This window comes from Bufo bufo, chromosome 1 (genome assembly GCF_905171765.1).
Source record: "Bufo bufo chromosome 1, aBufBuf1.1, whole genome shotgun sequence".
Classification (NCBI taxonomy): Eukaryota; Metazoa; Chordata; class Amphibia; order Anura; family Bufonidae; genus Bufo; species Bufo bufo.
Window position 1 is genome coordinate 231338109 of NC_053389.1, and position 27294 is coordinate 231365402.

At 43.8% G+C, this 27294-nt stretch overlaps 1 protein-coding gene across 7 annotated transcripts in view; it reads left to right on the forward strand.

The window, feature by feature from the left end:
* Nucleotides 1–27294, forward strand: part of WNK1 (WNK lysine deficient protein kinase 1) — a 143105-nt gene that overhangs the window by 47586 nt on the left and 68225 nt on the right. For 6 of the 7 annotated variants that reach the window (XM_040436448.1, XM_040436463.1, XM_040436454.1 and 3 more), the window contains exons 2-4: nucleotides 9473–9645; nucleotides 14343–14563; nucleotides 15919–16076. In XM_040436448.1, coding sequence (XP_040292382.1) covers nucleotides 9473–9645; nucleotides 14343–14563; nucleotides 15919–16076 — 552 coding nt within the window. Of the gene's footprint in view, nucleotides 1–9472; nucleotides 9646–14342; nucleotides 14564–15818; nucleotides 15845–15918; nucleotides 16077–27294 lie in introns of those variants that run through there. The other variant, XM_040436488.1, reaches the window with a different exon arrangement.

A 27294-nucleotide genomic window follows, 5' to 3' on the forward strand; every position in this document is an offset into this window, starting at 1 on the left:
AGGAGCCTCCTTTGTGTCTGCAAGTGTGATTTATCCTTCGTTATCTGTTCTTTTGAGCTCTATAGCTGAAAATAAACATAGTGGGAAGTAAAGGAAATTAAGTCATGGCAGTACAGTGCTAGCAGAAGGGAGACACCCCCTGCTTCTTTGTGAAATGCATCTGGCTGTGCAGCTGAAACATAGAATAATATGATTTAAAAAAAAAAACATTAGGGAAGCCCAAACTTAACTGTTCCTTCAGTTATGATTGTACAAAGAAGCACAGCCATAATGAAAACCTCTGCTGGAATGTTGTCTCCACCAACAGCAGTACATTGTACACAGGGTCCCTGCAGCAAACAGTGCCCTATTGGGGCCATATTACCTTATGGATCAGGTTTCGTTCCTACTACGTTCCCTTTCCTGTTGGTTCATTTAGATAGATGTCAGTGTTTTCTTTAGTTACTATTCTGTTCAATAGCCAGGAGGATCAAGATCAACAAGGTCCCTCCCAGATGGAAATTATTTTCATAGAAAAGAATCCTCACCCCAGTTACCAAGGCGCAGTGTGCTGTGGGTGTTCAGATAACAGGGTTTGTTCCCATAGGGTGGATAAGCTGCTAGTTTTTCACTGTGAAATTTCAGGCAGAAAATCCCCAGCATTTTCACTAGCAGCACAGTGGATGAGACTTCATGACTTCTCCCTGCGGATTTTAAATCCGCCAGATGTGACTTCATGCTGTGGATGTCACCCTTTGCAGTGTATAGTGTGAAATCTGCAGCAAATCAACATTTAACAGTTAGAGCAAAGTTTTGTCACAAGGGGTTGAGCTAAACTGATGGCTACCCCCTATGGGTGACCCGCAGAACTTCTAACAGCCGCTGTGCTATTAAAAGTAGAGTTACACTTAAAGGTGCATCTTTTTTTTTTTTTTTTTATCAATTCTTTATTATTATTTTTTGTCAACATCACAAACAAAATATCCAGAGTGTAAATCTCTGAACACAAAACCGTACTAAAAGTGCGATGAACACTTCAGTAACATACATAAATAGGGGCATTATATAGTCAAGAGTACACTACAATCAGTACAAGCAATCAAAATACAATGACATTATTGAAATACCATGATATTATTAGGACATTCTCCCATAGAACTAAGACAGATTATCTGATCGGAGCAACAGACGACCCAAGGTCCCCTTCAATTGACTCACAAGGTACCATTCCGTCAGCGTGAATGGTCTCACAATTAACTGTATCTCCTCATCAGACATACATTGAACAATAAACGGTTTCCATTTCTGGAACAACCCCTTGGCTTGACTTTCTTTAGCCGCGAGAGAATTTAATCTCTCCAAATAAAACACATTCTTTAGTTGTTCTATAATAAATTGCGATCCTGGAGCATCAGCCTGCAGCCATTTTTGTAGGATACTACGCTTGACTACCATACATATCGTATGAAACAGACGAGGTAACCCCTCTCGACCTATCTCTCCTTCCTCATAATGGAATAAATATAGTTGGGGGGACAATGGAAGCTCTCTTCCCCAGATTCTCTTCACTAAATTCCCCACTTCCTCCCACAACCTCTTACTCTGTGGGCATAACCAGATCCCATGGAATAGATCAGTGAGACCCATTCCACACTTCGGGCAACTAGTTATCCTATCTGGTTTCCCTGGATGAGGGGGGATATTGAAGCCATATATAGCACGATACATAAGTCTAAACTGCGTATCCCTCCACGACTCATTAATCACATGTCTCCTAACCACTTCCCAACCTTTCACCATTTTTTGTTCAATATCCCCATCATTCAGCTGTTCGGCCCATTTTCCAAATCGAATACTCCTATCCCCAGTTCCATCTTCCTTCCTCATATCAGAGTAAATTGTAGAAATTGAGACCTTCCCACCTCCTAAATCTAAGATCTTGTCCAGAACATTCCTACGAATCTCCTTCTGCACCAGCCCCAGATGATTTATCACAGCCTTCCTTATCTGGGACCATTGAATAATTTGAAAGGGTGACAGAGAGAACTTAGCAATCAATTCCTCTCTCGTTAACCACCTCGGTTCCGTGTCATGCAGTAAATGTTTCACATATAAAATCCCCTTCCGCCTCCATTCTTCAAACAATTTGTTCACACTGCCCTGTACAAATTCTGGATTATCCCATAAAGGAAGATGCTTAGAGATCCTATAAGACAACCAGTATTTTTTCCGAAGAATCCTCCACGTTGCTATTGTATCCTTAAACAACAAAGATCGCTTGACCCACACCGGGATCACCTGCAACCTAGCATGTAGTAACGCCACTGGAGACCAAGGAGCACAGAATTCCCTTTCTAGCGACAGAGCTGAGTAGAAATCAGATCCATTTATCCAATCACAAACATGTCTTGCCATGCAAGCCAAATTATAGCTTCTGATATCAGGAAAAGCGATCCCTCCCTGTTCGATCCCTTTTATTAAAGAGCGCATTTGTATCCTAGGCCTCTTACCATGCCACAAAAAGTGCTTGAATGCTTTTACAATTTTAGAAACGTCCTTATGTTTTAACAGGATGGGGATAGTTTGCATGGGATACAGCAATTTAGAGACTGACATCATCTTGATTAGATGATTACGTCCCAGCAACGACAACGGAAGATCATGCCATCTACGCAGTTCTTTTACAATTTTATCTATCAATGGGTCATAATTGAGTCTATATATGGACTCAGGAGTTGTCCCTACCCTGATACCCAAGTAAGTTATATGAGAACGTGCAATTGGTATACCCCTCAAATCACTCACCCTTATCTGTTGCCCCCCCCCCCTTCAAGAATAGGAACTCACTCTTTGATCTATTGATTTTTAACCCAGACAGGGAACCAAATTCATCCAAAGCTTCAGTAATCCTCCCAGTATCCCTAACAGGGTTAGACATAAAAAGCAAAATGTCATCAGCAAATAAAGCCGAACGCATCTGCTTCCTACCTATTTTCAGACCCTCAAACAAATCCTCTGAATCCAACCATCTTGACAATGGCTCTATCGCTAGGTTAAACAAAAGAGGAGATAACGGACAGCCCTGTCTGGTTCCTCTCCGTAGTAAGAAAGAATCAGACAAACAACCCCCGGAGCACACCCTCGCCCTTGGGCCCTATATACAGAACATCTAATAGCGTGCGAAACATTCCATTAATACCTACCGAATCTAGGGCAAGACCCAGCCATTTCCAGTTGATACTGTCAAAAGCTTTTTCTGCATCTAAAGTGAGAATGGCCGGGTCTTGCCCCCGATATTCCGCCTTCCCTGCCACTGAAAGAGCAAGCAGGACCTTCCTTAGATTGGTGACAGCCGCCCTACCCTTCATGAAGCCAACCTGCACAGAAGAAATCAAAGTGGGGAGAACCTCTGCCAACCTATTAGCAAGCAACTTCGATAAGATTTTAAGATCATGGTTTATTAGGGATATTGGCCTGTATGACTCTAGATTTTCCGGATCTTTCCCGGTCTTATGGATCAATGTTATGTGTGCCGTATTCATTCGTTCAGGTAGTGTCCCCCCCTCAACCCAAGAGGAATAGAGCGACATCAAATATGGAACCACCTGAGTATCCATCACCTTGTAAAAGTCTGACGTATACCCATCTGGGCCCGGAGCTTTTCCAGAAGGAAAGGATTTAATGATTGCCTGTACCTCCGCTGCCGTCAATGGGGCATTCAGAGTGTTCAGCTGCTCTACTGTCAAAGTTGGCAAGGAAATTTGCTCTAAGAACGCCTTCCCCTCTTCCACCCTATCCCCGGCATTCTGATAAAATGCCTCCATATATTGTCCAAACAATTTATTTATCTGTTGCGGTCTGTGCTCCTTGGTCCCATCCCTTTTCCTTACTACCTGAATATGATTCATTGGGCGCCTACCCTTAGCCAATGAGGCCAACAACTTTCCAGATTTGTTGCCAAATCTGTGTAAACTAGCATCTAACTGAGATTTCTTGGAAATTTCCAGTTTTTCTGCCCACGCTTCAAAGTCTCTCTTAGCCGAAACCCAGCGTTCTTTGGCGGCCTGGGTCTGGGCCAAGAGAAAGTTGCTGTAAGCTTCTCTTAAGCATGTGCTTGCTTTTTCATATTGCGTCCTAGCAACCTTCTTAATAGAGGAAACATAAGCCAACAATCTACCTCTCAAAACAGCTTTAGCCGTTTCCCAAAACAATACCGGATCATTCACATGCTCCCTATTGTCATCCACAAATTCCATCCACCATCCCTTCATTAGTTTCACAAATTCACCGTCCTTCACCAAATAATTTGGGAATCTCCAAATGAAATCTCTGCCCCCAGTATACATTTCTCTTATATCTATAAGAAGAGGAGAATGATCTGAAATTACCATATCACCTATGGCAATGTCCGCCACTCTGTGCAGAATCATTGCGGATAGAAACAAATAATCGATTCTGGACCAGCTCTTATGCGCATGCGAAAAGTGGGTGAATTCCCTCCCTTGAGGATTGGAGTACCTCCAAACATCTCTGAGAGACAACGACTCAGCAAAGTCCCTCAGAGAATACTGATGACTATGATCACCAGCTGACCTCCTATCTTCATTCTGGTTCATTACCGCATTGAAGTCCCCTCCCACTATTTTTGCACTATGCGTGTCTTGTAAGATTTTAACACCCAGAGAATCAAAGAAGGCTCTTTGGCCCTGGTTTGGAGCATAAATATTGTATAAACTAAAGTCACCAAAAGGCCCTGAGATATTGAGATGTAATATCCTTCCCTCATCATCTGTTTCTTCAGAATGAACTACATGTGACAAATGACGACCTATTAAAATCAAAACTCCTGCTTTTCTATCCACGGCAGAAGAACCGTATACCTCTCCCACCCATAACTTCTTCATCCTATGGAAGTCCGCCGTCGACAGGTGGGTCTCCTGCAGCAAGGCAATATCTGCCTTCATCCTACGTAATTGCCTCAGAATCTGCATGCGCTTGTTAGGAGACTTTAGACCTTTAACATTCCACGAGATTATTCTCAAGAATTTGTCGCTAACAGAAGACCCACCTGCCGACAGAAAACCCCTCCCCTCCTTTCCGCCCAAGATTGATCAGTATCTATCAAAGCACTGCCTCCCAGCCCGACAGTACTCCATGTATCATTACACATTAATTGCTTATACAGTGCCCCTGAACAACAAAAAAAAAAGGGAAAAAGGAAAAAAAAGAAAAACCTCAGCCACATTATGAACATGACTTAAATATGAAAACAACTCTGTGAAAAATAGAAAAACAGTTATTAAACAGCACAAATAGCTTAGGAACTTCCTTTTTTCAGGCATTAGACGCGCCACATCACCGCCAACTAGCTGTAATAATAATAAGTCCCCAGAAATTATAGAATGTCCCTGCACATATTCCTGGAACATTAAAGAGGGGGAAAAAAATTAAACACACATAGATAGCAAAACAGGTCCGTTTGACCGTGATATAACCTGGCGATAAATTCACAGTCCTCCCGTCTGCCTCGTGAATTTTGTTCCCGAAGATTTCTGGAACTTAGACATCCTCTGTGGAAGAGATGAGGAGATCTGCGATACCCGGTGCCATCCATTGCCTCCGTCTCGTACACCAACATCCCGACGATTTTCCTCCACATCCGCAAGCCCTTGTCTTCTCTCTGCTTGGACTCTTATAAACTCCTCCGCCTCCTTAGGATCTGTAAAGTGCTTAGAGCTTCCATCAGGTAACTGTAACCTCAGTATAGCAGGGTATGCTAGTTGAAATCTGTTCCCAGCCTTATAGAGGTTGGTGCATATCGCCCCAAAGGCCCTCCGTTTTCGCGCCACTTCCGCTGAGTAGTCGGCAAATAATAAAACCTTAATGCCGTTGAGAATCAATGGCTCTCTCCTTGAGCGGTAAGCCCGCAAAATGTCCTCCTTATCGGAGTAGTCCAAGTACTTACAGATTGCCTGTCTTGGCCTCTGATCAGTTCTACCATTAGCAGATGACTTTTGATCTCTCCAGGGCCCCACTCTGTGAGCCCTCTCCACCTTTCTTCTTCCTCCCTGGAGGCCTAGTGCCTGTGGTAGAGTAACTTCAAAAACATGGCGCAGTTCCGCTATTGGCACCGATTCTGGTATTCCTACCAAACGTAGATTGCTGCGTCTAGACCTATTTTCAAGGTCCTCAACGCGGTCGTTTAGCTTCTCAGCCAGAAGGGACAAATCCCGCATCTTCTGTGCAGTATCAGCAGCGTCCTCCTCCACACAAGCTACCCGCTGCTCCACCTCAGATACCCTGTGATCTTGCAATTCCAGCTCCTCTTGCAGTTTGTTAAGTGCTGCTTGCAGGGTAGTGGATAATGATGCAATAATATCGGGTGCCAACTGCTTCGCCACTTCAATGGCTAGCACCTTGACATCCACCACTTTGCCCGATGCTTCAAACAGATCCAACTGTGTATTAATATCTGGGGCATCCTGCTCCTTCGCTGACGCATGTCTTGGTGAGGGGGGAGGAGATGGCGCCATCTCAGGACCTGTCTCGTCCACCCTTGCTGTGTTAATTATCGCCCGGGTCGTAGATTTTTGCCCACTTCTCAGTAAATATCGTTCCATGAATATATTAAAGCCTCACTGTGTCAGCGATGGCGCTCCGGTAGTACTCCGAGAAGCAGGACTGGCTGATATTTTCGGCGATGAAGCGGAGCACAAGTTATCAGCGTCTTTTCATGCCCGCGCCGGAACCGGAAGTTGTGCATCTTTTTTTATTGGCCAATTGCCATACAGTGCCATCCGTTCACCATAGAGTTCCATTGTAAATATATTATTTTAATTTTTTTTTTTTACCAGGCTCTGCAGGATACAAGAACGTGGTGTGCTGCGTTTTTGTATCCTTTTTATCTAACTTACCGGTATACCTCAAACGGAGGCATAAAACATGATGTGAACCCACCCTAAGCCCTGCGTAGTCGGATACTGCAGGGCACTTGATGACTGTAGGTTACTAAGAAATGCACACGGTTTGTTCCCACCAAGGTGCATAGGTCTGCATAGGAGCTGTAAATAGAAAACGGTAGGAAATGTGTAATCAAGGCTGTTTGAGAAATGGAGACTCGGTGTATTGGGATTGTACAGGGAGTGCAGAATTATTAGGCAAATGAGCATTTTGACCACATCATCCTCTTTATGCATGTTGTCTTACTCCAAGCTGTATAGGCTCGAAAGCCTACTACCAATTAAGCATATTAGGTGATGTGCATCTCTGTAATGAGAAGGGGTGTGGTCTAATGACATCAACACCCTATATTAGGTGTGCATAATTATTACGCAACTTCCTTTTCTTTGGCAAAATGGGTCAAAAGAAGGACTTGACAGGCTCAGAAAAGTCAAAAATAGTGAGATATCTTGCAGAGGGATGCAGCACTCTTAAAATTGCAAAGCTTCTGAAGCGTGATCATCGAACAATCAAGCGTTTCATTCAAAATAGTCAACAGGGTCGCAAGAAGCGTGTGGAAAAACCAAGGCGCAAAATAACTGCCCATGAACTGAGAAAAGTCAAGCGTGCAGCTGCCAAGATGCCACTTGCCACCAGTTTGGCCATATTTCAGAGCTGCAACATCACTGGAGTGCCCAAAAGCACAAGGTGTGCAATACTCAGAGACATGGCCAAGGTAAGAAAGGCTGAAAGACGACCACCACTGAACAAGACACACAAGCTGAAACGTCAAGACTGATTTTTCTAAGGTTTTATGGACTGATGAAATGAGAGTGAGTCTTGATGGGCCAGATGGATGGGCTCGTGGCTGGATTGGTAAAGGGCAGAGAGCTCCAGTCCGACTCAGACGCCAGCAAGGTGGAGGTGGAGTACTGGTTTGGGCTGGTATCATCAAAGATGAGCTTGTGGGGCCTTTTCGGGTTGAGGATGGAGTCAAGCTCAACTCCCAGTCCTACTGCCAGTTTCTGGAAGACACCTTCTTCAAGCAGTGGTACAGGAAGAAGTCTGCATCCTTCAAGAAAAACATGATTTTCATGCAGGACAATGCTCCATTACACGCGTCCAAGTACTCCACAGCGTGGCTGGCAAGAAAGGGTATAAAAGAAGAAAATCTAATGACATGGCCTTCTTGTTCACCTGATCTGAACCCCATTGAGAACCTGTGGTCCATCATCAAATGTGAGATTTACAAGGAGGGAAAACAGTACACCTCTCTGAACAGTGTCTGGGAGGCTGTGGTTGCTGCTGCACGCAATGTTGATGGTGAACAGATCAAAACACTGACAGAATCCATGGATGGCAGGCTTTTGAGTGTCTATGCAAAGAAAGGTGGCTATATTGGTCACTGATTTGTTTTTGTTTTGTTTTTGAATGTCAGAAATGTATATTTGTGAATGTTGAGATGTTATATTGGTTTCACTGGTAAAAATAAATAATTGAAATGGGTATATATTTGTTTTTTGTTAAGTTGCCTAATAATTATGCACAGTAATAGTCACCTGCACACACAGATATCCCCCTAAAATAGCTAAAACTAAAAACTACTTCCAAAAATATTCAGCTTTGATATTAATGAGTTTTTTGGGTTCATTGAGAACATGGTGGTTGTTCAATAATAAAAATAAATCCTCAAAAATACAACTTGCCTAATAATTCTGCACTCCCTGTATTCTCCCTGCTCCCACTGCTTTTCTGGCAGCTTCTTTTAAGTTACTGTAGATGTAATTTCTGCAAAATTTTTGTGAAAATTTACATTTTTAGGTATTTCTCGAGTCTTGTCAGGTTTGGACTTGAGCGCCTGTTGCATGGACATCGGTCAGTACTGATGACTGCTCCCTGCCTGGTGATTTTCTATTCCAGATGTATAATGGCTTCTATTTCTGACCTGCTTGATGCAACCAGCGTTACATGTAATGGAGCTGGCCGTTTCTGTGAAATGACATCAGCTCATCTTCAGGGAAGGCGATTAGAAGGTTTTGCTAAGAACAAAAATGTGGAAAAGAGGAGGTCTGATTGTGCATATCGGGGCAGGTCAAGCTTTTGTCAGTCGCAGTACTTACCCCAGGGCCGAGTCCCTGCCCAGGTAGTCCTTACATTGTCTCTGCGTCCGAGTGAGCCACCACAATCTCTGAGGAGTACAATGACAAAAGTGATCCTCAAAGTCAAACCTGAGAGAGCAGAGCCTCTAGGAGTAATGGTAACACCCCAATTGCACCCAGAGTTCCATTTGCATATATAAAATAATTTTTCTCAGCAATGCGGGCACATATGAACATGAGACCAATGCCAAGTGCCCATGTAACAGGTCAGCCAGTCTCCTAGGTACAGATCTGCTGACAGATGCCCTCTAAAGGTGCACTGGACTGGTTATTTAATCCAGTGAATGCAGCATGTCGTTCATCAGGCCGTCTTTACTTCCAGACATGGCTTCTCCACCTTGTTTGCAGTCAGAAGTTAAAGTTGCTCTTTTTTTTTTTCCTTCTTACCCTTGCAGGATCGTAAGTTATCCAAGTCTGAACGTCAGCGCTTCAAGGAGGAAGCTGGGATGCTCAAGGGTCTTCAGCATCCGAATATCGTCCGCTTCTATGATTCCTGGGAGTCTACCCTGAAGGGAAAAAAGTGCATTGTATTGGTTACTGAGCTGATGACCTCGGGGACTCTGAAGACGTAAGTAGCAGGATTAATATAGAACTTTATTCAAAATGCCCTAAAACATTTTTGGATTGTACTATAGTTATTGACTTGCTGCTTTACTGCCAAAATAGGTACCTGATGATCAGGGTGTCTGTAGCGTTTAGAGGGGTTATCCAAGAGTAAAGCCTGTATAACACCAGGCGATTCTCCAGCCGATCATTGTAGAAATACCTGTATTATACGCTCAAGCGCTAGTTCATTGGGCAATTGCGATTTTTATTTATTTTTATTCTTATTGTCTGCAGCAGTTCATGATCCGCAAAAAATACAGATGACGTCCGTGTGCATTCTGTATTTTACGGAACAGTTGGCCCTTAATAGAACAGTCCTATCCTTGTCTGTTATGTGGACAATAATAGGACGTGTTCTGTTTTTGTTGCAGAATGCACACAGAGTAACTTCCGTTTTTTGCGGCCCCGTTGAAGTGAATGGTTCCGAATACGGTCCACAAGAAAAATGAAACTAGCACAGAAAGAAAATACGTTCGTGTGCATGAGCCCTAACTCTTGGATAACCCCTTTAAATGATATAGACACCCCGAACATCGGGTGCCTATTTTGGCAGCAAAAAAGCAAATCAAATGGTACATTACAACAATGAGTTTTAGGGCATTTAGAATAGTGTAAAAAAAAGTTATATTAAAGGTTTATTACACTTTAAGAGCTACTGTGCTACCTCACCCCCAAAATTTGTATTGATCTTTGTCAGTCTGCACTGTTGTTTTAGCATGCAGTTCTTGAAAAAGATTACAATGAACAGAGCTATAGGACCTGTAAACTGCACGGAATTGTGGGAAGCGGCACATACGTGCAGGATAGGATTGACAAGATCAATGCATTTGTGGTAAGTCCTGCAATCTGTGGAGCCCCTTGGATGTAGCCCTTTAAGAAATGTGCATGGAATATTGTTCCTGCAGAGAGAGCAGACCTGTGTGCAGCGTCCCCGTTTGTGATGATTCCATTAGGATAATGCTATTACATCTGACGTCCCTAGGACATGACCCAGCTTTCATGCCGCTACATCTGAACTTCTCTAAATTCCAGACTAGACAAAGGAAGGCAGCGCCCTATAGTTTGTACCTACTCGTGACCTGCTAGAATTACTCCCGTCTAATCGGTCTCCATCCAGTAGATTTAAAGTGAATGTCCTCCGCTTTGCCGTTGGAAATTTTCACAACTAGGAAGCTCCATTAAAGTTCAGGGAAGGAACTCCTAAAATAAATGCGGAAGGCCCCTTTTGATATGTTAATGACATACACTTGGTGTGTGTATGTGTACACTTTGGCGCACCCCATTTATTGTGTTCCTACGGTTTGCGATCTGTGTATTGCAGAATGAGGCTAAGCCGATTTAGTGTGGTTAATACATGAAGGAAATTTCCACTGTGACATATCAGATACTCGGTGGGCTCCAGGCGGCCGCTCCTCCTCTTGCACGGTATATCTTTTTTTTTTTTTGGCTCCACACAAGCTGCAGAAATTACTAACAGACTTGTGTAAAGAGCGACACGGTTTTGTCCGATGGATTGCTCCGAATCTGTATTCCTGCCTCCTGAAAGTTCTTCATGGCCTGCATGTTGTACAAAGAAATTCCTGAGTAGGGTACTATGAGGAGAGAATCGGTTTCATCCCTGGGGAGAGAGTAGGGGGTGTCGGTCTGGGACAGCAGGAAGTTTAGAAGGAAATGGGTCGTTTCAGCCCTTTTGCTTTGTGCGTTTTGAGGTCTGCACACAGGGAAAGAATGCTGGGAATTCAGGACAGTAAGCTTGCTCATTGTCAGATCGTCCATCATTACTCTGTCATCTGCTGCTTTTCCCTGTATTGAGAAATGCACAGGCTCCCCCTGCTGGTCACTACTAGGAACTACCACTTGAACATTTTTGGGCAGTGGCGAATAAAATTCTTGGATGACGCAGATCACATGACACCCGCACAGTGTAAGCCCCACCATTGTGAATCCATCAGCTTGAACAATGATGGCCGAACCCTGACCATTGTGTACCAGCTCGTATATATCTTTCTGATGTCGGCGCGGTGACCTGCAAATGGCAGAATGAGTGGTCAATTTATCACATCAATCATGTCAAAAAATTATCGCTTGTTACTTTATCTTCTTCAGGAAGAATAGAATGCCTGAACCATAGTGAACACTGACACAAAGGGAACAAGGCATAAGTAAGGGTCCATTCACGGGTCTGCATCCGTTCTGCAATTTTGCGGAACAGGTGGGGACCCATTCATTTTCAATGTGGCCAGAATGTGCTATACGCATTTGCGAATCCGCACTTCCAGATCCGCCAAAAAATAGAACATGTCCTATTCTTGTCCACAATTGCAGACAAGAAAAGGCATTTTCTATGAGTGCCGGCGTTGTGCGGTCCGCAAAATGAGGAACGCACATTGCCGGTGTCCGTGTTTTGCGGATCTGCAAAACACATATGGACGTGTGAATGGACCCTTATTTTGTATATCTGCTATATATGCAGTTCTAAATTCATTGAGTCTAGGTGCCAAGATCTTATGATCTTATCTCCCAATACTTGGCACCTTCCTGCTCTTACGTTATTTTGTTGGTATATATCCAATGCTCTCTGTAGGCAAGAGACCATGTCACTGGTGATGAATAAGCATGACGTGTTGGTTTAGAGCTGGGTGACTTCACCCACAGAATGCATCCTTGTCTGAGTGCCACGTGCAGTGCCCACGTCTAACGTATTTTTATCAGTCTTTGTTCTCAGTTTTCCTGCTTGATCTTAATGTCAGCCCATCCTGATGCTAATAGCAATGTCACTGGTTGACCAGGACTCTGCCACTTGATGTATAGGTGACGGCTGCAGGGGTTGACTATGCATTTGGATATGGAGCCGCTGTTTGTTTGATTCCTTAATTTGAACATTTTAAGGGTCTTCCAGTTACATGGAAATGTAATCAATTTAGAACTAAAGTTTTGTACCTATGACACTGGCTGACCTGCTACATGTGCGCTTGGCAGCTGTAGGCATCTGTGCTGGTCCCTTGTTCATATGTGCCCACATTGCTGAGAAAAAAGTCTTTTAATATATGCTAATGAGCCCCTAGAAGCAACGGGGGCGTTGCAGTTACACCTAGAGGCTCAGCTCTCTGTTATTGCCGCATCCTCTGCACTTTGATTCACAGGGCCAGGCAGGTTTGACGTTTTCACTGCCTGGCCCTGTCTATCAAAGTGGAGAGTGTGCGCGGCAATTGCTGTGAGAGCTGAGCCTCTAGGAGTAATGGCAACGCCCCTATTGCTCCTAGAGGCTCATTTACATAAATAAAAATGCATATTTCTCAGCAATGCGGGCACATATGAACCTGGGATCAGCTGCCAAGCGCACAGGTATAGGTACAAATCTGCTGACCGATGCCCTTGAAGATCTCTTCTTTCTTCCAGTGGATGTAATCGAGGTATACGTGAACACTTAAACTTTCTCTGAAATGATATGATTAAGCATAATTCACATAATACCTCCTATTAAGTGGTTCCCATATGACAATGTATCAGCATGTTATGATCAGTAAGGCCTCTTTCACACGGGCATTGCGGGAAAATGTGCGGGTGCGTTGCGGGAACACCCGCGATTTTTCTGCGCGAGTGCAAAACATTGTAATGCGTTTTGCACTCGCGTGAGAAACATTGCGCGTGTTTGGTACCCAAACCTGAACTTCTTCACAGAAGTTCGGGCTTGGGATCGGTGTTCTGTAGATTGTATTATTTTCCCTTATAACCATAATAGCATTCTGAATACAGAATGTATAGTAAAACATTGCTGGAGGGGTTAAAATTTTTTAACTCACCTAAGTCCACTTGTTGGCGGCCCGGCATCTCCTTCTGGCTTCATCTGATCTCTGTGCAGCAACAGGACCTGTGGTGATGTCATTCCGGTCATCACATGGTACGTCACATGATCTTTTACCATGGTGATTCACCATGTGACGTACCATGTGATGACCGGAGTGACTTCATCAAAGGTCCTTGACCTATAATTAATGCTCACCACAGGTCCTATTCAGTAAAGGGGACAGAAGTGATACCGGGCTACGCGATCAAGTGGATTAAGGTGAGTTAAATGATTTTTTTTTTTTTTTTTTTAACGCCTCCAGCGCTGTTTTACTATGCATTCTGAATACAGAATGCAATTATTTTCCCTTATTACCATGTTATAAGGGAAAATAATAATGATCGGGTCTCCATCCCGATCGTCTCCTAGCAACCATGCGTGAAAATCGCACCGCATCCGCACTTGCTTGCGGATGCTTGCGATTTTCACGCAACCCCATTCATTTCTATGGGGCTTGCGTTACGTGAAAAACGCACAAAGAGGAGCATGCTGCGATTTTCAAGCAACGCACAAGTGATGCGTGAAAATCACCGCTCATGTGAACAGCCCCATAGAAATGAATGGGTCAGGATTCCGTGCGGATGCAATGCTTTCACCTCCCGCAACACATCCGCGCGGAAAACTTGCTCGTGTGAAAGGGGCCTAAGGGTCTGACATCTGGGACCCCTGCCTTGGCCCCTTAGTTCTGAGGATTGGGGAGGGTGCCATCACAGACTATGGTGGGAAAACCCTTTTAAAGCAAACTTAATGTCAGGACAGTTGTCTAGTTTGTGCTGCTCGGTCATGAACATTTCTTTTCTTTTCTGCTTTAGATATCTGAAGAGGTTCAAGGTGATGAAGCTGAAGGTCCTGCGCAGCTGGTGCCGTCAGATCCTGAAAGGGCTGCAGTTCCTGCACACTCGGACCCCCCCTATCATTCATAGAGACTTGAAATGCGACAACATTTTCATTACTGGCCCCACCGGCTCTGTGAAGATCGGAGACCTGGGGCTGGCCACCTTGAAGAGGGCGTCCTTTGCCAAGAGTGTCATAGGTAGGTCCAGTAGATTGCACCGCCTCATAGCCTGGCCTGCTGGGGTACTAATACAGATTCTCACATTGTATTTGCCTTACTCTTCTGCTCAGTCTGATCTGCTTTGTCTCGTGGAAGGCAGGGCTGGTAATTACCCCTTTCAGCTACAAGTCACAGTGGGCACTGAGCGAGATTCGACACGTTAATGCTGGAGCTGACCCTTTGAGGTCTGCTGTTCACATGCATCCTATAGAGGGCGCCACACATACATCGTGGCAGATGAATGTGTTTCTTTAAATGATTCCCAACTTAAATCCGTGGTAAATGCTTATACCTACAGATGTTGTGGGCTAAAGGTGGTTTTACTGGGTCCAGTCTTCAACACGTGACAGTGGTCGTTTCTGATTGTACCAGGGCAGCATATGCCAACCTCTATGCCTGGCAATAATAGAGTAGCAGGTGGTCCTCCTAGTTTTTGGCAGGTCTTAACGCTTCCTTTCCAGGGTGGCTGAAACATTTCCCCCCTCATATAGACCAACCCTGACCTTTACCTCCTCTCATATGTCCCCGGATCCCCCACAGCTTCTTTACTTACCTGGTTATGAAGCTCGATCCTGACAACCTCTCTGTATTTAAGTGTTTTTCTTGCCTGTAGGCCATGAGCTCACCATAATTGGCTGCAGTAGGCCATTTATTAGTGTGTACTGCAGTTTACACAGTAAGTATATGAAGAGAAGGTATCTGGTGAGTTTGGGAGTTTTCCCCTTCCCCTCTGAGAAAGCAGTTTCAGTTTTCCAATGCATTGTACTTAGTGCTGCTACCTGGACTCGTGGCAGTTTTCCATTGCAAGGTTTCCTCCTCCTGCATACAGCTCACCCAGGTGAATGGAAAGTTGTGTGACTAACTGACTATTCTTCCTTCCAACAGCAGGTGGCGCTGTCCTCAAGGTATGTACAGGTAGAAGACTCCTATTGTGCTTTGCTGTTTTGTAGCACATGTAGCAGGTCACAAGCATCTATCCATTTACTTGGTGATTGAAGAAAACGAATACTAACGTCGCCATAATCTTAACATGAGAGAAGCGGCATCTTCTTTTTTGCACTTGTATTTTTTGGTCTAGCAAGTCTTATACACCTACTATCACCATCCCTCGTTATGAGGCCTTGCAATGGAAGACGTCTAAATTGAATTTTCTTTACAGAGTAACTAAGAAGCTTTCCTCCTCTTTTTTTCCTTTTTTTTTTTTTTCTTTGCCCCCACTATGTCTTTCTCACAGGTCTTCTGCCCCTGAACGCTATCGTGGTGAGTAGCGTCTCCAGAATCCTGCTCGAAAGTATGAGAAAATTTAGAGTCTGAATCGTTCCTTTTAATTTAAGGTACCCCTGAGTTCATGGCGCCTGAGATGTATGAGGAGAAATACGATGAGTCCGTAGATGTGTATGCATTCGGGATGTGCATGCTTGAGATGGCCACTTCTGAATACCCCTACTCCGAGTGCCAAAATGCTGCGCAGATCTACCGGAGAGTCACCAGTGTAAGTGTCTGCAGTAATCCAGCCATGATGGAGGCTCAATAGGTGGGGGTTGGGGAAGGGGGGGGGGGGGGGGGGAACACAGTGAGGGTAAAAAAAAAAAAAAAAAAAAAAAGTCTAATACACTAGTACCATATTGGAATCAAGTGCCAGCTCCCACCCACTGAATGGTGCCAGTGTGGTAGCACCTTTCTGGAGGGTTGCCCAGGACAAATTCCCCTTTTAAGGTATTAACGCAAGCATCTGATTTAATGCATATTTTCCAAGTGAGAATTTTGAAGCTCATCATGCACATAAGGGTACTTTCACACTTGAGTTTTTATTTTCCGGTATTGAGTTCCGTCCTAGGGGCTCAATACCGGAAAAAAGGATCAGTTTTATCCTAATGCATTCTGAATGGAGAGCATTCCATTCAGGATGCATCAGTTCAGTCCCTCTTATGTTTTTTGGGCAGAGAAAGTACCACAGCATGCTGCAGTTTTCTCTCGTGCCAAAAATTCTAAATACTTGCTGGAATGCCAGGTCCGGCATTAATTTCCATTGAAATGCATTAAAGGGATTCTGTCATGAGATTTGAGGCCTATAACCTAAACATATGGCCAGGTCCCTACTAATACCCTGAATCCGAAACTGACCTTATTAAATGTGCCTGTGGCTCTATTAGCATATAAAACAGGTTTTTATAACCTGTCAATCACCTACCTAAGGTGTCCAAGGGGACGTCGCTTCATACAGGGTGCCTGGCTGCAGCCGCCTTCCCACTAGAAATCGCCGCCCTCCCTGTCTATAGTGCCGCCTTCCTCACCTCAGCCCCGCCTCCGCAATCGTCCGGTCCCTCAGGTTATGCCTACTGCGCACACGTGGGATCTGGCAGAGGGACCGGACGATTGCGAAGGCGGGGCTTAGGTGAGGGAGGCGGCACTATTGAAAGGGAGGGCGGCGATTTCTAGTGGGAAGGCGGCATTGGGCACCAGACTGAGATGGCTGCAGCCGGGCACCCTGTATGAAGCGACGTCCCCTTGGACACCTTAGGTAGGTGAATGACAGGTTATAAAAACCTGTTTTATATGCTAATAGAGCCACAGGCAGATTTAATAAGGACCGTTTCGGATTCAGGGTATTGGTAGGGACCTGTCCATATGTTTAGGTTATAGGCCTCAAATCTCATGACAGAATCCCTTTAATGCCGGATCCGTTCTTTACGTCCGCGCATGCAAAGACCATTAAACCTGTGAAAAAAAAAAAAAATACTGGATCAGTTTTTCCGGATGACAACCGGCAAGACTGATCTGGTATTGCAATGCATTTGTGTGACTTACCATTAGATGGCAGCACTTTTCAGCTTTATTTTATTTTTTTATTTTTTTCCTGACACCTATTTATAACTGGGCTTAGGGTGGGTTCACGTCACGTTTTATGCCTCTGTTTGATGTATAAGTTATAAAAGAAGATACCATGTTCTTGTATCCTGCATAGTCCTGTAAAAAAGTTGTATATTTTTTTTTTTTGCAATGGAACTCTATGGTGAACACTATGGTGAACACCACTATGGTGATGCCACTGTACGGATAGGAAAAAACGTTTTGTGAACCCACCCTTAGACTGTAATATATTAAAGGGGTTGGCACTTACTGGTTACTGTTGACCAATGACTATATGACACTAAGGCTGCTGGGTTCATATTTCATTTTTCTCATCCGTTTAACATATACAAAAAACATATACATTCAACGGATGCCTCAGACTGTTGCCATTCAGTGGTATCCGTTCATCATAGAGTCCCATTGTAAAAAAAAATGGACTTTTATTTTCTAATGTATATATCACTTACACTTACAACTTTTGTTTAAATTCTGTGTCATTTTCTACACTTGCTTGTCGGGTGTTTTGTGCTGCCCACACAGTGACCGCTGATGGAGGGTCATGTGTCCAGGCAAATCCGCTGATGGAGGGTCATGTGTCCAGGCAAATCCACTCCATGTGATGTCTCCTCCACTCAGATACATTGCACTTGCCATCTGCACTTCACTGGTCACCTATGATATTAATACAATAGAGGGGGGCCGACGGAGGCCGCACACTGGCCACCAATGAAATTACAATAGAGGGGGAGGGGGGCTGACGGAGGCCGCACACTGGCCACCAATGAAATTACAATAGAGGGGGGCCGACGGAGGCCGCACACTGGCCACCAATGATATTACAATAGAGGCGGGGGGGGGGGCAGGGGGGGGTCTGCCCCCTGCTGCCTGGCAGCCCCTGATCTCTTACAGGGGGCTATGATACGCACAATTAACCCCTTCAGGTGCCGCACCTGAAGGGTTAATTGTGCTGATCACAGCCCCCTGTAAGAGATCAGGGGCTGCCAGGCAGCAGGGGGCAGTCATGTTCACAGTTTGTAGTATATTCTAACTAGAAGCGTCCCCATCACTATGGGAACGCCTCTGTGTTAGAATATACTGTCTGATATGAGTTTCACGATGTAACTCAAATCCGATGGTATATTCTAACATAGAGGCGTTCCCATGGTGATGAGGACGCTTCAAGTTAAAATATACCATCGGATTGGAGAAAACTCCGATACTATGGTATATTAACTCCTGACTTTACATTGAAAGTCAATGGGGGACGGATCCGTTTGAAATTGCACCATATTGTGTCAACGGCAAACTGATCCGTCCCCATTGACTTGCATTGTAATTCAGGACGGATCCGTTTGGCTCCGCACGGCCAGGCGGACACCAAAACTACTTTTTTTTCATGTCCGTGGATCCTCCAAAAATCAAGGAAGACCCACGGACGAAAAAACGGTCACGGAAAAACGGGACCCGTTTTTGCGGACCGCAAAAAAAAAAAACTGTCGTGTGCATGAGGCCTAAGTGGCATATAGTCATCTCACGTACACATTGTTGGACAGCAGCCAAAAAGTGGCCAACCCCTTTAACAAGAACCAAGGCAGTAACTGGAGCCATCTTTTCAGGTGGAGCTGCGGGGCTGGGGCTTGGTCCTGGTGTAATGCATCTATGGGCTGGAAACTAGATCCGAAGCTCACTGCTGGTTCAGGAAGCTTTTCCTATGTTCAAAGCATATGTTTCATTTTTGTGATGCTACCAGTTTATAGCGTTTAATTGACTGACTCAAAAATCCTTTCTGGGAGGTCTGACATCTGCAGGTTGCAGCCATAGATTCAGCATTGCTTTCAGATAATAAGATTACTCTTGGATAATTACTATTAATGGTGAAGCAAATCATTCTCCTAAATCCCCCCCCTTGTTCTTAACAATTCATCAATTCAACATTCATGTTTATCGGAGCTCTCTGGTTCATGCCGAAACTGAAGTGAAGACTGACACTCCGGCAGAGCAGTAGGCGAGCGTAAGCAGGAAGGTGGGGGATGGTGGAACTATAACAATACGGACTTGTATTTCATTCAGGATTGGTTGGTAATGGAGAAGGGTTGGGTAATATGGCTTAGGATGTTTTTTCTCACTGTATTATGGACACAGGTTCATAATAGTCATGTACATGAGGCCAGAATCCCATGTAGTTGCTCCAGGTGATGTAGCCATGACTCGGAGTACCCTGATTCTCTACCTGGCTTCCTGCTGCTTCTCATGTTGCAGCCATTAGTGAGCACTCATGTGAAGCACATGCTACTTATTAGTGCAGGAGTTTTATGAATCCACCTCCGGCAAAACTCAGGCCGTTAAACAGAAACTGTTAAATAGTTACATGTGTAATTCTGGGACCAAGGCAAAACAGAACCCTCCGTACTGAGACTTGTTGTTCTGCTGCCCTCACTCACCCACACGGTTCATGCAGTTTCCTGCATTTCTGGGACTTTTTTTTTTTTTTTTTTAATAGAGACTGAACAGTATTTTTCCATGGATATGACATCACAAGGCAGCACTTATGACATCACGGTTTACATATGGCTGTAACATGGGGAGCATCATTCTTTTAAGCGGTTTACTGGGGGTGCCCAGGGATCTGTATTGACAGAGAAAAAGGGGTTGTCTGGGAACTTAAAGTGGCCCTGTAAAAGATACTAAAAGTGGCCCGTTTTGTAGTTGGGTCCAAATTGATAGAAGGCAGGGCCAGCAATACCATATTGTGTCAAATTATACCACCCCAACAGAGCCAAATACCACAGTGCATCACAAAATACTGCCAGCAGCACAAAATACATCCCCAAAAACTTTCACTGGTAGGAAATTTCCCTGTAAGGTCTATGGCCAATCCACCCCTGGGACCAGCTCTCCATTCTTTTAGATGGTGGTCTCCTCCGTGGTGTTCATATGTCCTAATAGAGCATGTGAACATATGTTGTCTTCATGAGACAGCCCCTTTAACCCATAGGATACCAGCGCCGTATATTTACGGTGCTGGAAATGGGGTCACAAATCCCAGCGCTCTGATCGGGCGGGCGCAGGATCAGCTGCAGGAATCCAGCAGGCACTGATAGCCAGACCCTTGCTGTATATGCCGATATCTGTGAAAACGCCAATACCGGTGCATTAACCCTTGCACTGCAGTCGTCAGCGCTGACCGCGGCACGTGCGGTATCCTGTGGGGTGTCCATAGTCCCTGCGCTGCTGTGACGGAGACCCGATGGCTTTGACGGCAGCCCGAGGCCTTCCTTAGGCATCGTGGCTGCCTTCTGTGAGATCCAGCCCCCTGGATCTCACAGGAAGCAGGCTGAAGTGTTTTACAGTGGTAATACACTTACAGCCAATGCATGACAATACAGAAGTATTGTAATGCATTGTAAAGGGGATCAGACCCCCAAAAGTTGAAGTCCCAGAGTGGGACAAAAAAAAGTAAAAAAAGAAGTAATAGAAATAGTTTCTAATAATAATAATAATAATAATGCGAAAAAAAGCGTGTCCTTTTCCCAAAATAAAGTTAAAAAAAAATTGGAAAAAAAGGGGAAAAAGAGAAAAGTAGACCTATTGAGTATCACCACATCCGTATCGACCGGCTCTATAAAAATCACATGATCCACCCAGTCAGGTGAACGCCATAAAAAGAAAAAAACTATGCCAAAACAGCCATTGTTTTTCATTTTGCCTCACAAAAATTGTAATACCAAGTGATCAAAAAGTCTTATGTACCATAAAATGGTACCAATGGAAACATCAGCTCACCCTGCAAAAAATGAGCCCCCACAAGGCCACATAAGACAATCACTTAAAAACAATGGCACCCGTAAACCAATCCATCAAAATCTGCGCTGCAAAAGCCATATGGCGCTTTTTCCATTCGGAGTCCTGCAATGAGCCCCCACAGCAGTTTACCACCACATATGGGCTGTTGCCGTATTCAGGAGAAAATGGGTAACAAATTATGGGGTGCTTTTTTTTTCTCCTGTTACCCCTTGTGAAAATGAAAAATTTGGGTCTAAAGCAACATGCTCTTGGAAGAAATGAAACTTTTCATTTTCACAGCCAAGTGTTTCCAAATGCTTTAAAACGATTAGGAGGTCAAAGTGCTCTGTACCACCCTTAATATATTCTTTAAGGGGTCTGGTTTCCAAAATGGGGTCACTTTTTGAGGGATTCCACTATGGGGGTACTCCAGGGTCTCTTCAAATACAAAATGGTGCCTAAAAACCATTCTAGCAAAATCTGCCTCCAAAATAATTATGGCGCTCCTTTCCTTCTGACCACTGCCACGTGCCGATAGGGCAGTGTACCACCGCATATGGGGTATTTCTGTAAACTGCAGAATCAAGAGTAATTTATATTAAGGTTTATTTTGCTGTTTAGGCTACTTTCACACTTGCGGCAGTGTGATCCGGCGGGCAGTTCCGTCGTTCCGGGTGCGGATCCGTCTCACAAATGCATTGCAAGGACGGATCCGTCTCTCCGCTTGTCATGCGGACCGACGGATCCGTCTTGTACATTTTTTCATTTTTTTACCGATCTGCGCATGCCGGAACGACTGATCCGGTATTCTGAATGCCGGATCCGGCGCTAATTCATTCCTATGGGAAAAAATGCCGGATCCCGCGTTCAGGCAAGTCTTCAGTTTTTTTCGCCGGAGAGAAAACCGCAGCATGCTGCGGTTTTCTCTTTTGCCTGATCAGTCAAAACGACTGAACTGAAGACATCCTGATGCAAACTGAATGGATTACTCTCCATTCAGAATGCATGGGGATATGCCTGATCAGTTCTTTTCCAGTATAGAGCCCCTGTGACGGAACTCTATGCCGGAAAAGAAAAACGCTAGTGTGAAAGTAGCCTAACCCGTGCTCTGTTGCAAGAAAAAAATTGATTAGCATAAAAAAAATCTACCAAAAAAGTGAAATTTTGAAATTTCACCTCCATTTTCCTTTTAATTCTTGTGGAACACCTCAAAGGTTAACAAAGTTTGTAACATCAATTTTGAATAATTTGAGGGGTGTAGCTTCTAAACTTCTAAGGTCCTAAAAAAAATAAAATGACATTTACAAAATGATGCCAACATAAAGCAGACATATGTGGATTGTTGATTGATAACTATTTTATGAGGAATTATCTGTTTTAAAAGTAGAAAAATTCTAATTTCGAAAATTGTGAATTTTTCCACATTTTTGGTAAATTTTGTATTTGTAACTAAAGATGAAATATATCGACTCAAATTTACCACTGTCATGAAGTACAATGTGTCATGAGAAAACAGTCTCTCAGAATGGCTTGGATAAGAAAGTGTTCCAAAGTTATTACCGCATAAAGTGACACGTCAGATTTGCAAAAATCGGCCTGGGATTTAAGTTGAAAAGTGGCTTGGTACTGAAGGGGTTAAGATTATCCTAGCCTGAACTTGCTATAACTGGAATTCCCTTTAAATATATTATACATTACTTATCCTATACTGATCCTGCTTTGCATCCTGTATATCATCAGTATTCTGCTGGTGGAATCACCATATACGTATTTTATTTATCTTGTATTATACTCCAGAGCTGCACTCACTATTCTGGTGGTGAAGTCAGTGTGTATATACATTACCTATCCTGTATTGACCTTAACTCTCTATTGTGCTGGTTCCTATTGGAAACCGTTCAGCATGCTAGCGGGCAGACACTCCCCTAACCAGCTGAGCTCCTGTGTTGCAGGGGGATGGATTTAGTAATACGATATGAGATGCCTCCACAGTGCCTGGTATGTATATGGAGCTTCCCAGAATGCAAATAGCTGGCATTCACAGTGGCTCTTGAGAGATTTCTGCGGAACATAGCAGCATAATGCCTACTCCTGCCTTGATTGTTACATTATATCTGCACTGATACATTGTATCAGTATAGGCTGTTTGGTTCAGGGATGGCCAACCTGAGGCTCTCCAGCTGTTGCAAAACTACATCTCCCAGCATGCCTACAGCTATCAGCCTACAGCAGGGCATAGTGGGAGTTGTAGTTTTACAACAGCTGGAGAGCCGCAGGTTGGCCATCCCTGGTTTAGTGGTTTAGATTAGATTCAATTGTAACAATCCATCTACTGTGAGAAGTATTAGGCTACTTTCACACCAGTGTTTTAGTTTTCCGGTATTGAGATCCGTCATGGGGTCTCAATACCGGGAAAAGAAAGTTTTTGTCCCCATTCATTGTCAGTGGAGACATAACTGAACTGGGCTCCAAAATGCATTCCGTTCCGTTTAGTTGCGTTCCCATACCGGAGAGCAAACCGCAACATGTTGTAGTTTACTTTCCGTCCTGGGATGCGGAGCAAGACTGATCTGGCATGACCCCCAATTCAAGACAATGGGGACGGATCTGTTGTCTCTGCCACAATAGAAAACGGATCCGTCCTCCATTGACTTTCAATGGAGTTCATGACGGATCCGTCTTGGCTATGTTACAGATAATACAATTGAACCAGTTCGTAACGGATGCAGGCGGTTGTATTAGTAACGGAAGCGTTTTTGCTGAACCCTGCCGGATCCAGTAAAAATGCTAGTGTGAAAGTAGCCTTAGGCCTGAGCATGTTTTCAACCTCTAAAAAGTTAACAAAGTTACATTCGCTAGCAGAAAGACAGAATACAGTTATGACACTACTTATGCATCAGGCTGGAACGCCCCTTAAAGTGGTTGTCTGATTCCATGATGTTGATGATGGGTCATCAATAAAAATTCTGTGGCGGTTTGACTCCCACTGCTAATACAGGCCAGCTATTTTAAGCGGTCACATTGTTAAACGCAGTTTCTTCAGTGTTTGTCAGCAGTCTATCTACAATGTAGCAGTGGCGCAGCCTAATATCTGCTTTTTGACTCGTTCAGAACCGTGTACACTGTATGCAGGTAAAAAGTGAAGAGGATGCACCACAAGAGCCGCAGCCACTTCAGAGAGCTGGTCAGAGGAGTGCCAGGAGTTGGACCCTATTGTATATGATACTGATTACCTGGACAGGTCATCAAAATTGTGAACCCAGAATTCCCCTTTTTATTGGCTTAGTGAGACCCTCTGACTGTCCTGTGGTCGAGCACCCTGCTGGAGCAGCACATGCCGTCCTGTGTGTTCCCTCTCCTGTCCCAGATTACTCTGCTGTAATTTTTTCATTTTTTTTCTTAATCCCTTCAGTTTTAATTAGCAGTTTCAGAAAGTTCTTTCCCGTGGGAGAGGTTTAAGCGATGATGTTTCCCTGTGACTGATCCTCTGCTGCAGCTAACTAATCAGTTAGGAAATAATATGAATAGGTCTTTGGTTTTCGGCTGCGTTGTTGACAGTCTAAAGAGTAGAAATTGCTGCCTGTTATGTGGTGGTCGCATGGTAGAACAGCTGAATGGGGGAGATTTATCAAAGGCTATGAAAGATGGAATCTGGTCGCTTGTGGGGAACTAAGGCCACATTCGCACTTCCGTTATTTGTTCAGTTATTTTCATCAGTTAGGGCTCATGCACACGACTGTATGTATTTTGCGATCCTCAAAAAATACGGATGACCCCCTAATAGAACAGTCCTATCCTTGTCCGTAATGCAGACAACAATAGGACATGTTCTATTTTTTTGCGAAATGGACAAACCGAATGCATGCAGAGTAACTTCCATTTTTTTTGTGGACCCATTGAAATGAATCCACATATGTTCTGCCAAAAACGCAACGGACAAGCAAAAGAAAATTTGTTCGTGTACATGAGCCCTTATTGTGAGGTGAAAAACACAGAACAGGAGAAAATCTTTCCATTATTCCTGATCTCTGTATAGGCTTCTGTAACTGATGGAATTAACTGACCAAATAACTGAAGTGTGAACTTGGCCTAAGGGTCCATTCACATGTCTGCAAGCTTTGCAGTCCACAAATAGCACATGCTCTATCTTTTTTGCGGAGCCACGGAACGGAACTACGGATGCCGACAGCACATAGTGTGCTGTCCACATCTTTTGCAGCCCCAATGAAATGAATGGGTCTGCAAAACTGCGGAACAGATGCAGACCCATTCATACGGATGTGTGAATGGACCCGAGCCAGTTTTCCTTTACACCAGTTTTCATAAATCTCCCCCAATGTGTATAATATCTTTGTGTCAAACCCCATATTTGCAGACCCATTTATTTCAATGGGGCTTCAAAAAATGTGGACATCGTTGCTCATGCTGTCTGCATCCGTCTGTGCATTACACAGTCCCGCAAAAAAGATAGAACATGTCCTCTTCTTCCCCGTTTTGCGACCAAGAATAGGCATTGTTACAATGGGTCCGCAAAAAAAAAAGGATGCAACATGGACGTCAAAATACAGACTGTTTTGTGAATGCACCCTTAGCAGGACTAGGTCGGGTAGGTTTTCATCCTGTGAATGTAAAAAATGAATATTTCCCTTTGGCAGAAAATGGTGAGAAATATTAGTGGTAGTGATATTACTATACTGTACTGGCCCTGCTTTCAGCAGTTCCTCTCTATGGGCAGTTACCCTGATGGATTTTGGTGGACTGGGGTGATTGTTCGTCTGGACGACCCCCTGTTGAATTTTTACAAAGGGGACCAATGCTTTTTGCCCAGTAGCGAAGCTGCGAGTCGTCTTTCTTGGTGACCGCAGAGTGCGGTCAAATAATCGGTCTCTTTAACCCCTTAAGGACTCGGCCCTATTTCACCTTAAGGACTTGGCCATTTTTTGCAAATCTGACCACTGTCACTTTAAGTGCTGATAACTTTAAAACGCTTTGACTTACCCAGGCCGTTCTGAGAGTGTTTTTTCGTCATATATTGTACTTCATGACACTGCTAAAATTGGGTCAAAAAAGTTAATTTTTTTGCAGAAGAAAATACAATTTTTAACAAAAATTTTGAAAAATTAGCAAATTTCAAACTTTCAGTTTCTCTACTTCTGTAATACATAGTAATACCCCCAAAAATTGTGATGATTTTACATTCCCCATATGTCTACTTCATGTTTGTAGCATTTTGGGAATGATATTTTATTTTTTGGGGGATGTTACAAGGCTTAGAAGTTTAGAAGCAAATTTTGAAATTTTCAGAAATCTTCAAAATCCCACTTTTTATGGACCAGTTCAGGTTTGAAGTCATATTGTGAGGCTTAGATAATAGAAACCTCCCAAAAATGACCCCATTCTAGAAACTACACCCCTCAAGGTATTCAAAACTTTTTTCAAACTTTATTAACCCTTTAGGTCTTCCACAAGAGTTAATGGCAGATGGAGAAACAATTTTGAAATTTATATTTTTTGGAAAATTTTCCAATATAATCAATTTTTTCCAGTAGTAAAACAAGGGTTAACTGCCTAACAAAACTCAAAATGGGTTGCCCCGATTCTGTAGTTTGCAGAAACACCCCATATGTGGTCGTACACTACTGTTTGGCCGAACGGGAGCACATAGAAGGAGGGGAACACCATATGGGTTTTGGAAGGCAGATTTTGCAGGACTGGTTTTGTTTATACCATGTCCCATTTGAAGCCCCCTGTTGCACCCCTAGAATAGAAATTTCAAAAAAGTGACTCCATCTAAGAAAGTACACCCCTCAAGGTATTCAAAACTGGGTTTACAAACTTTGTTAACCCTTTAGGTGTTCCACAAGAGTTGATGGCAGATGGAGAAACAATTTTGAAATTTCTATTTTTTGGAAAATTTTCCAATATAATCAATTTTTTCCAGGAGTAAAACAAGGGTTAACTGCCAAACAAAACTCAAAATGGGTTGCCCTGATTCTGTAGTTTGCAGAAACACCCCATATGTGGTCGTAAACTACTGTTTGGCCGAACGGGAGCACATAGGAGGGGAACACCAT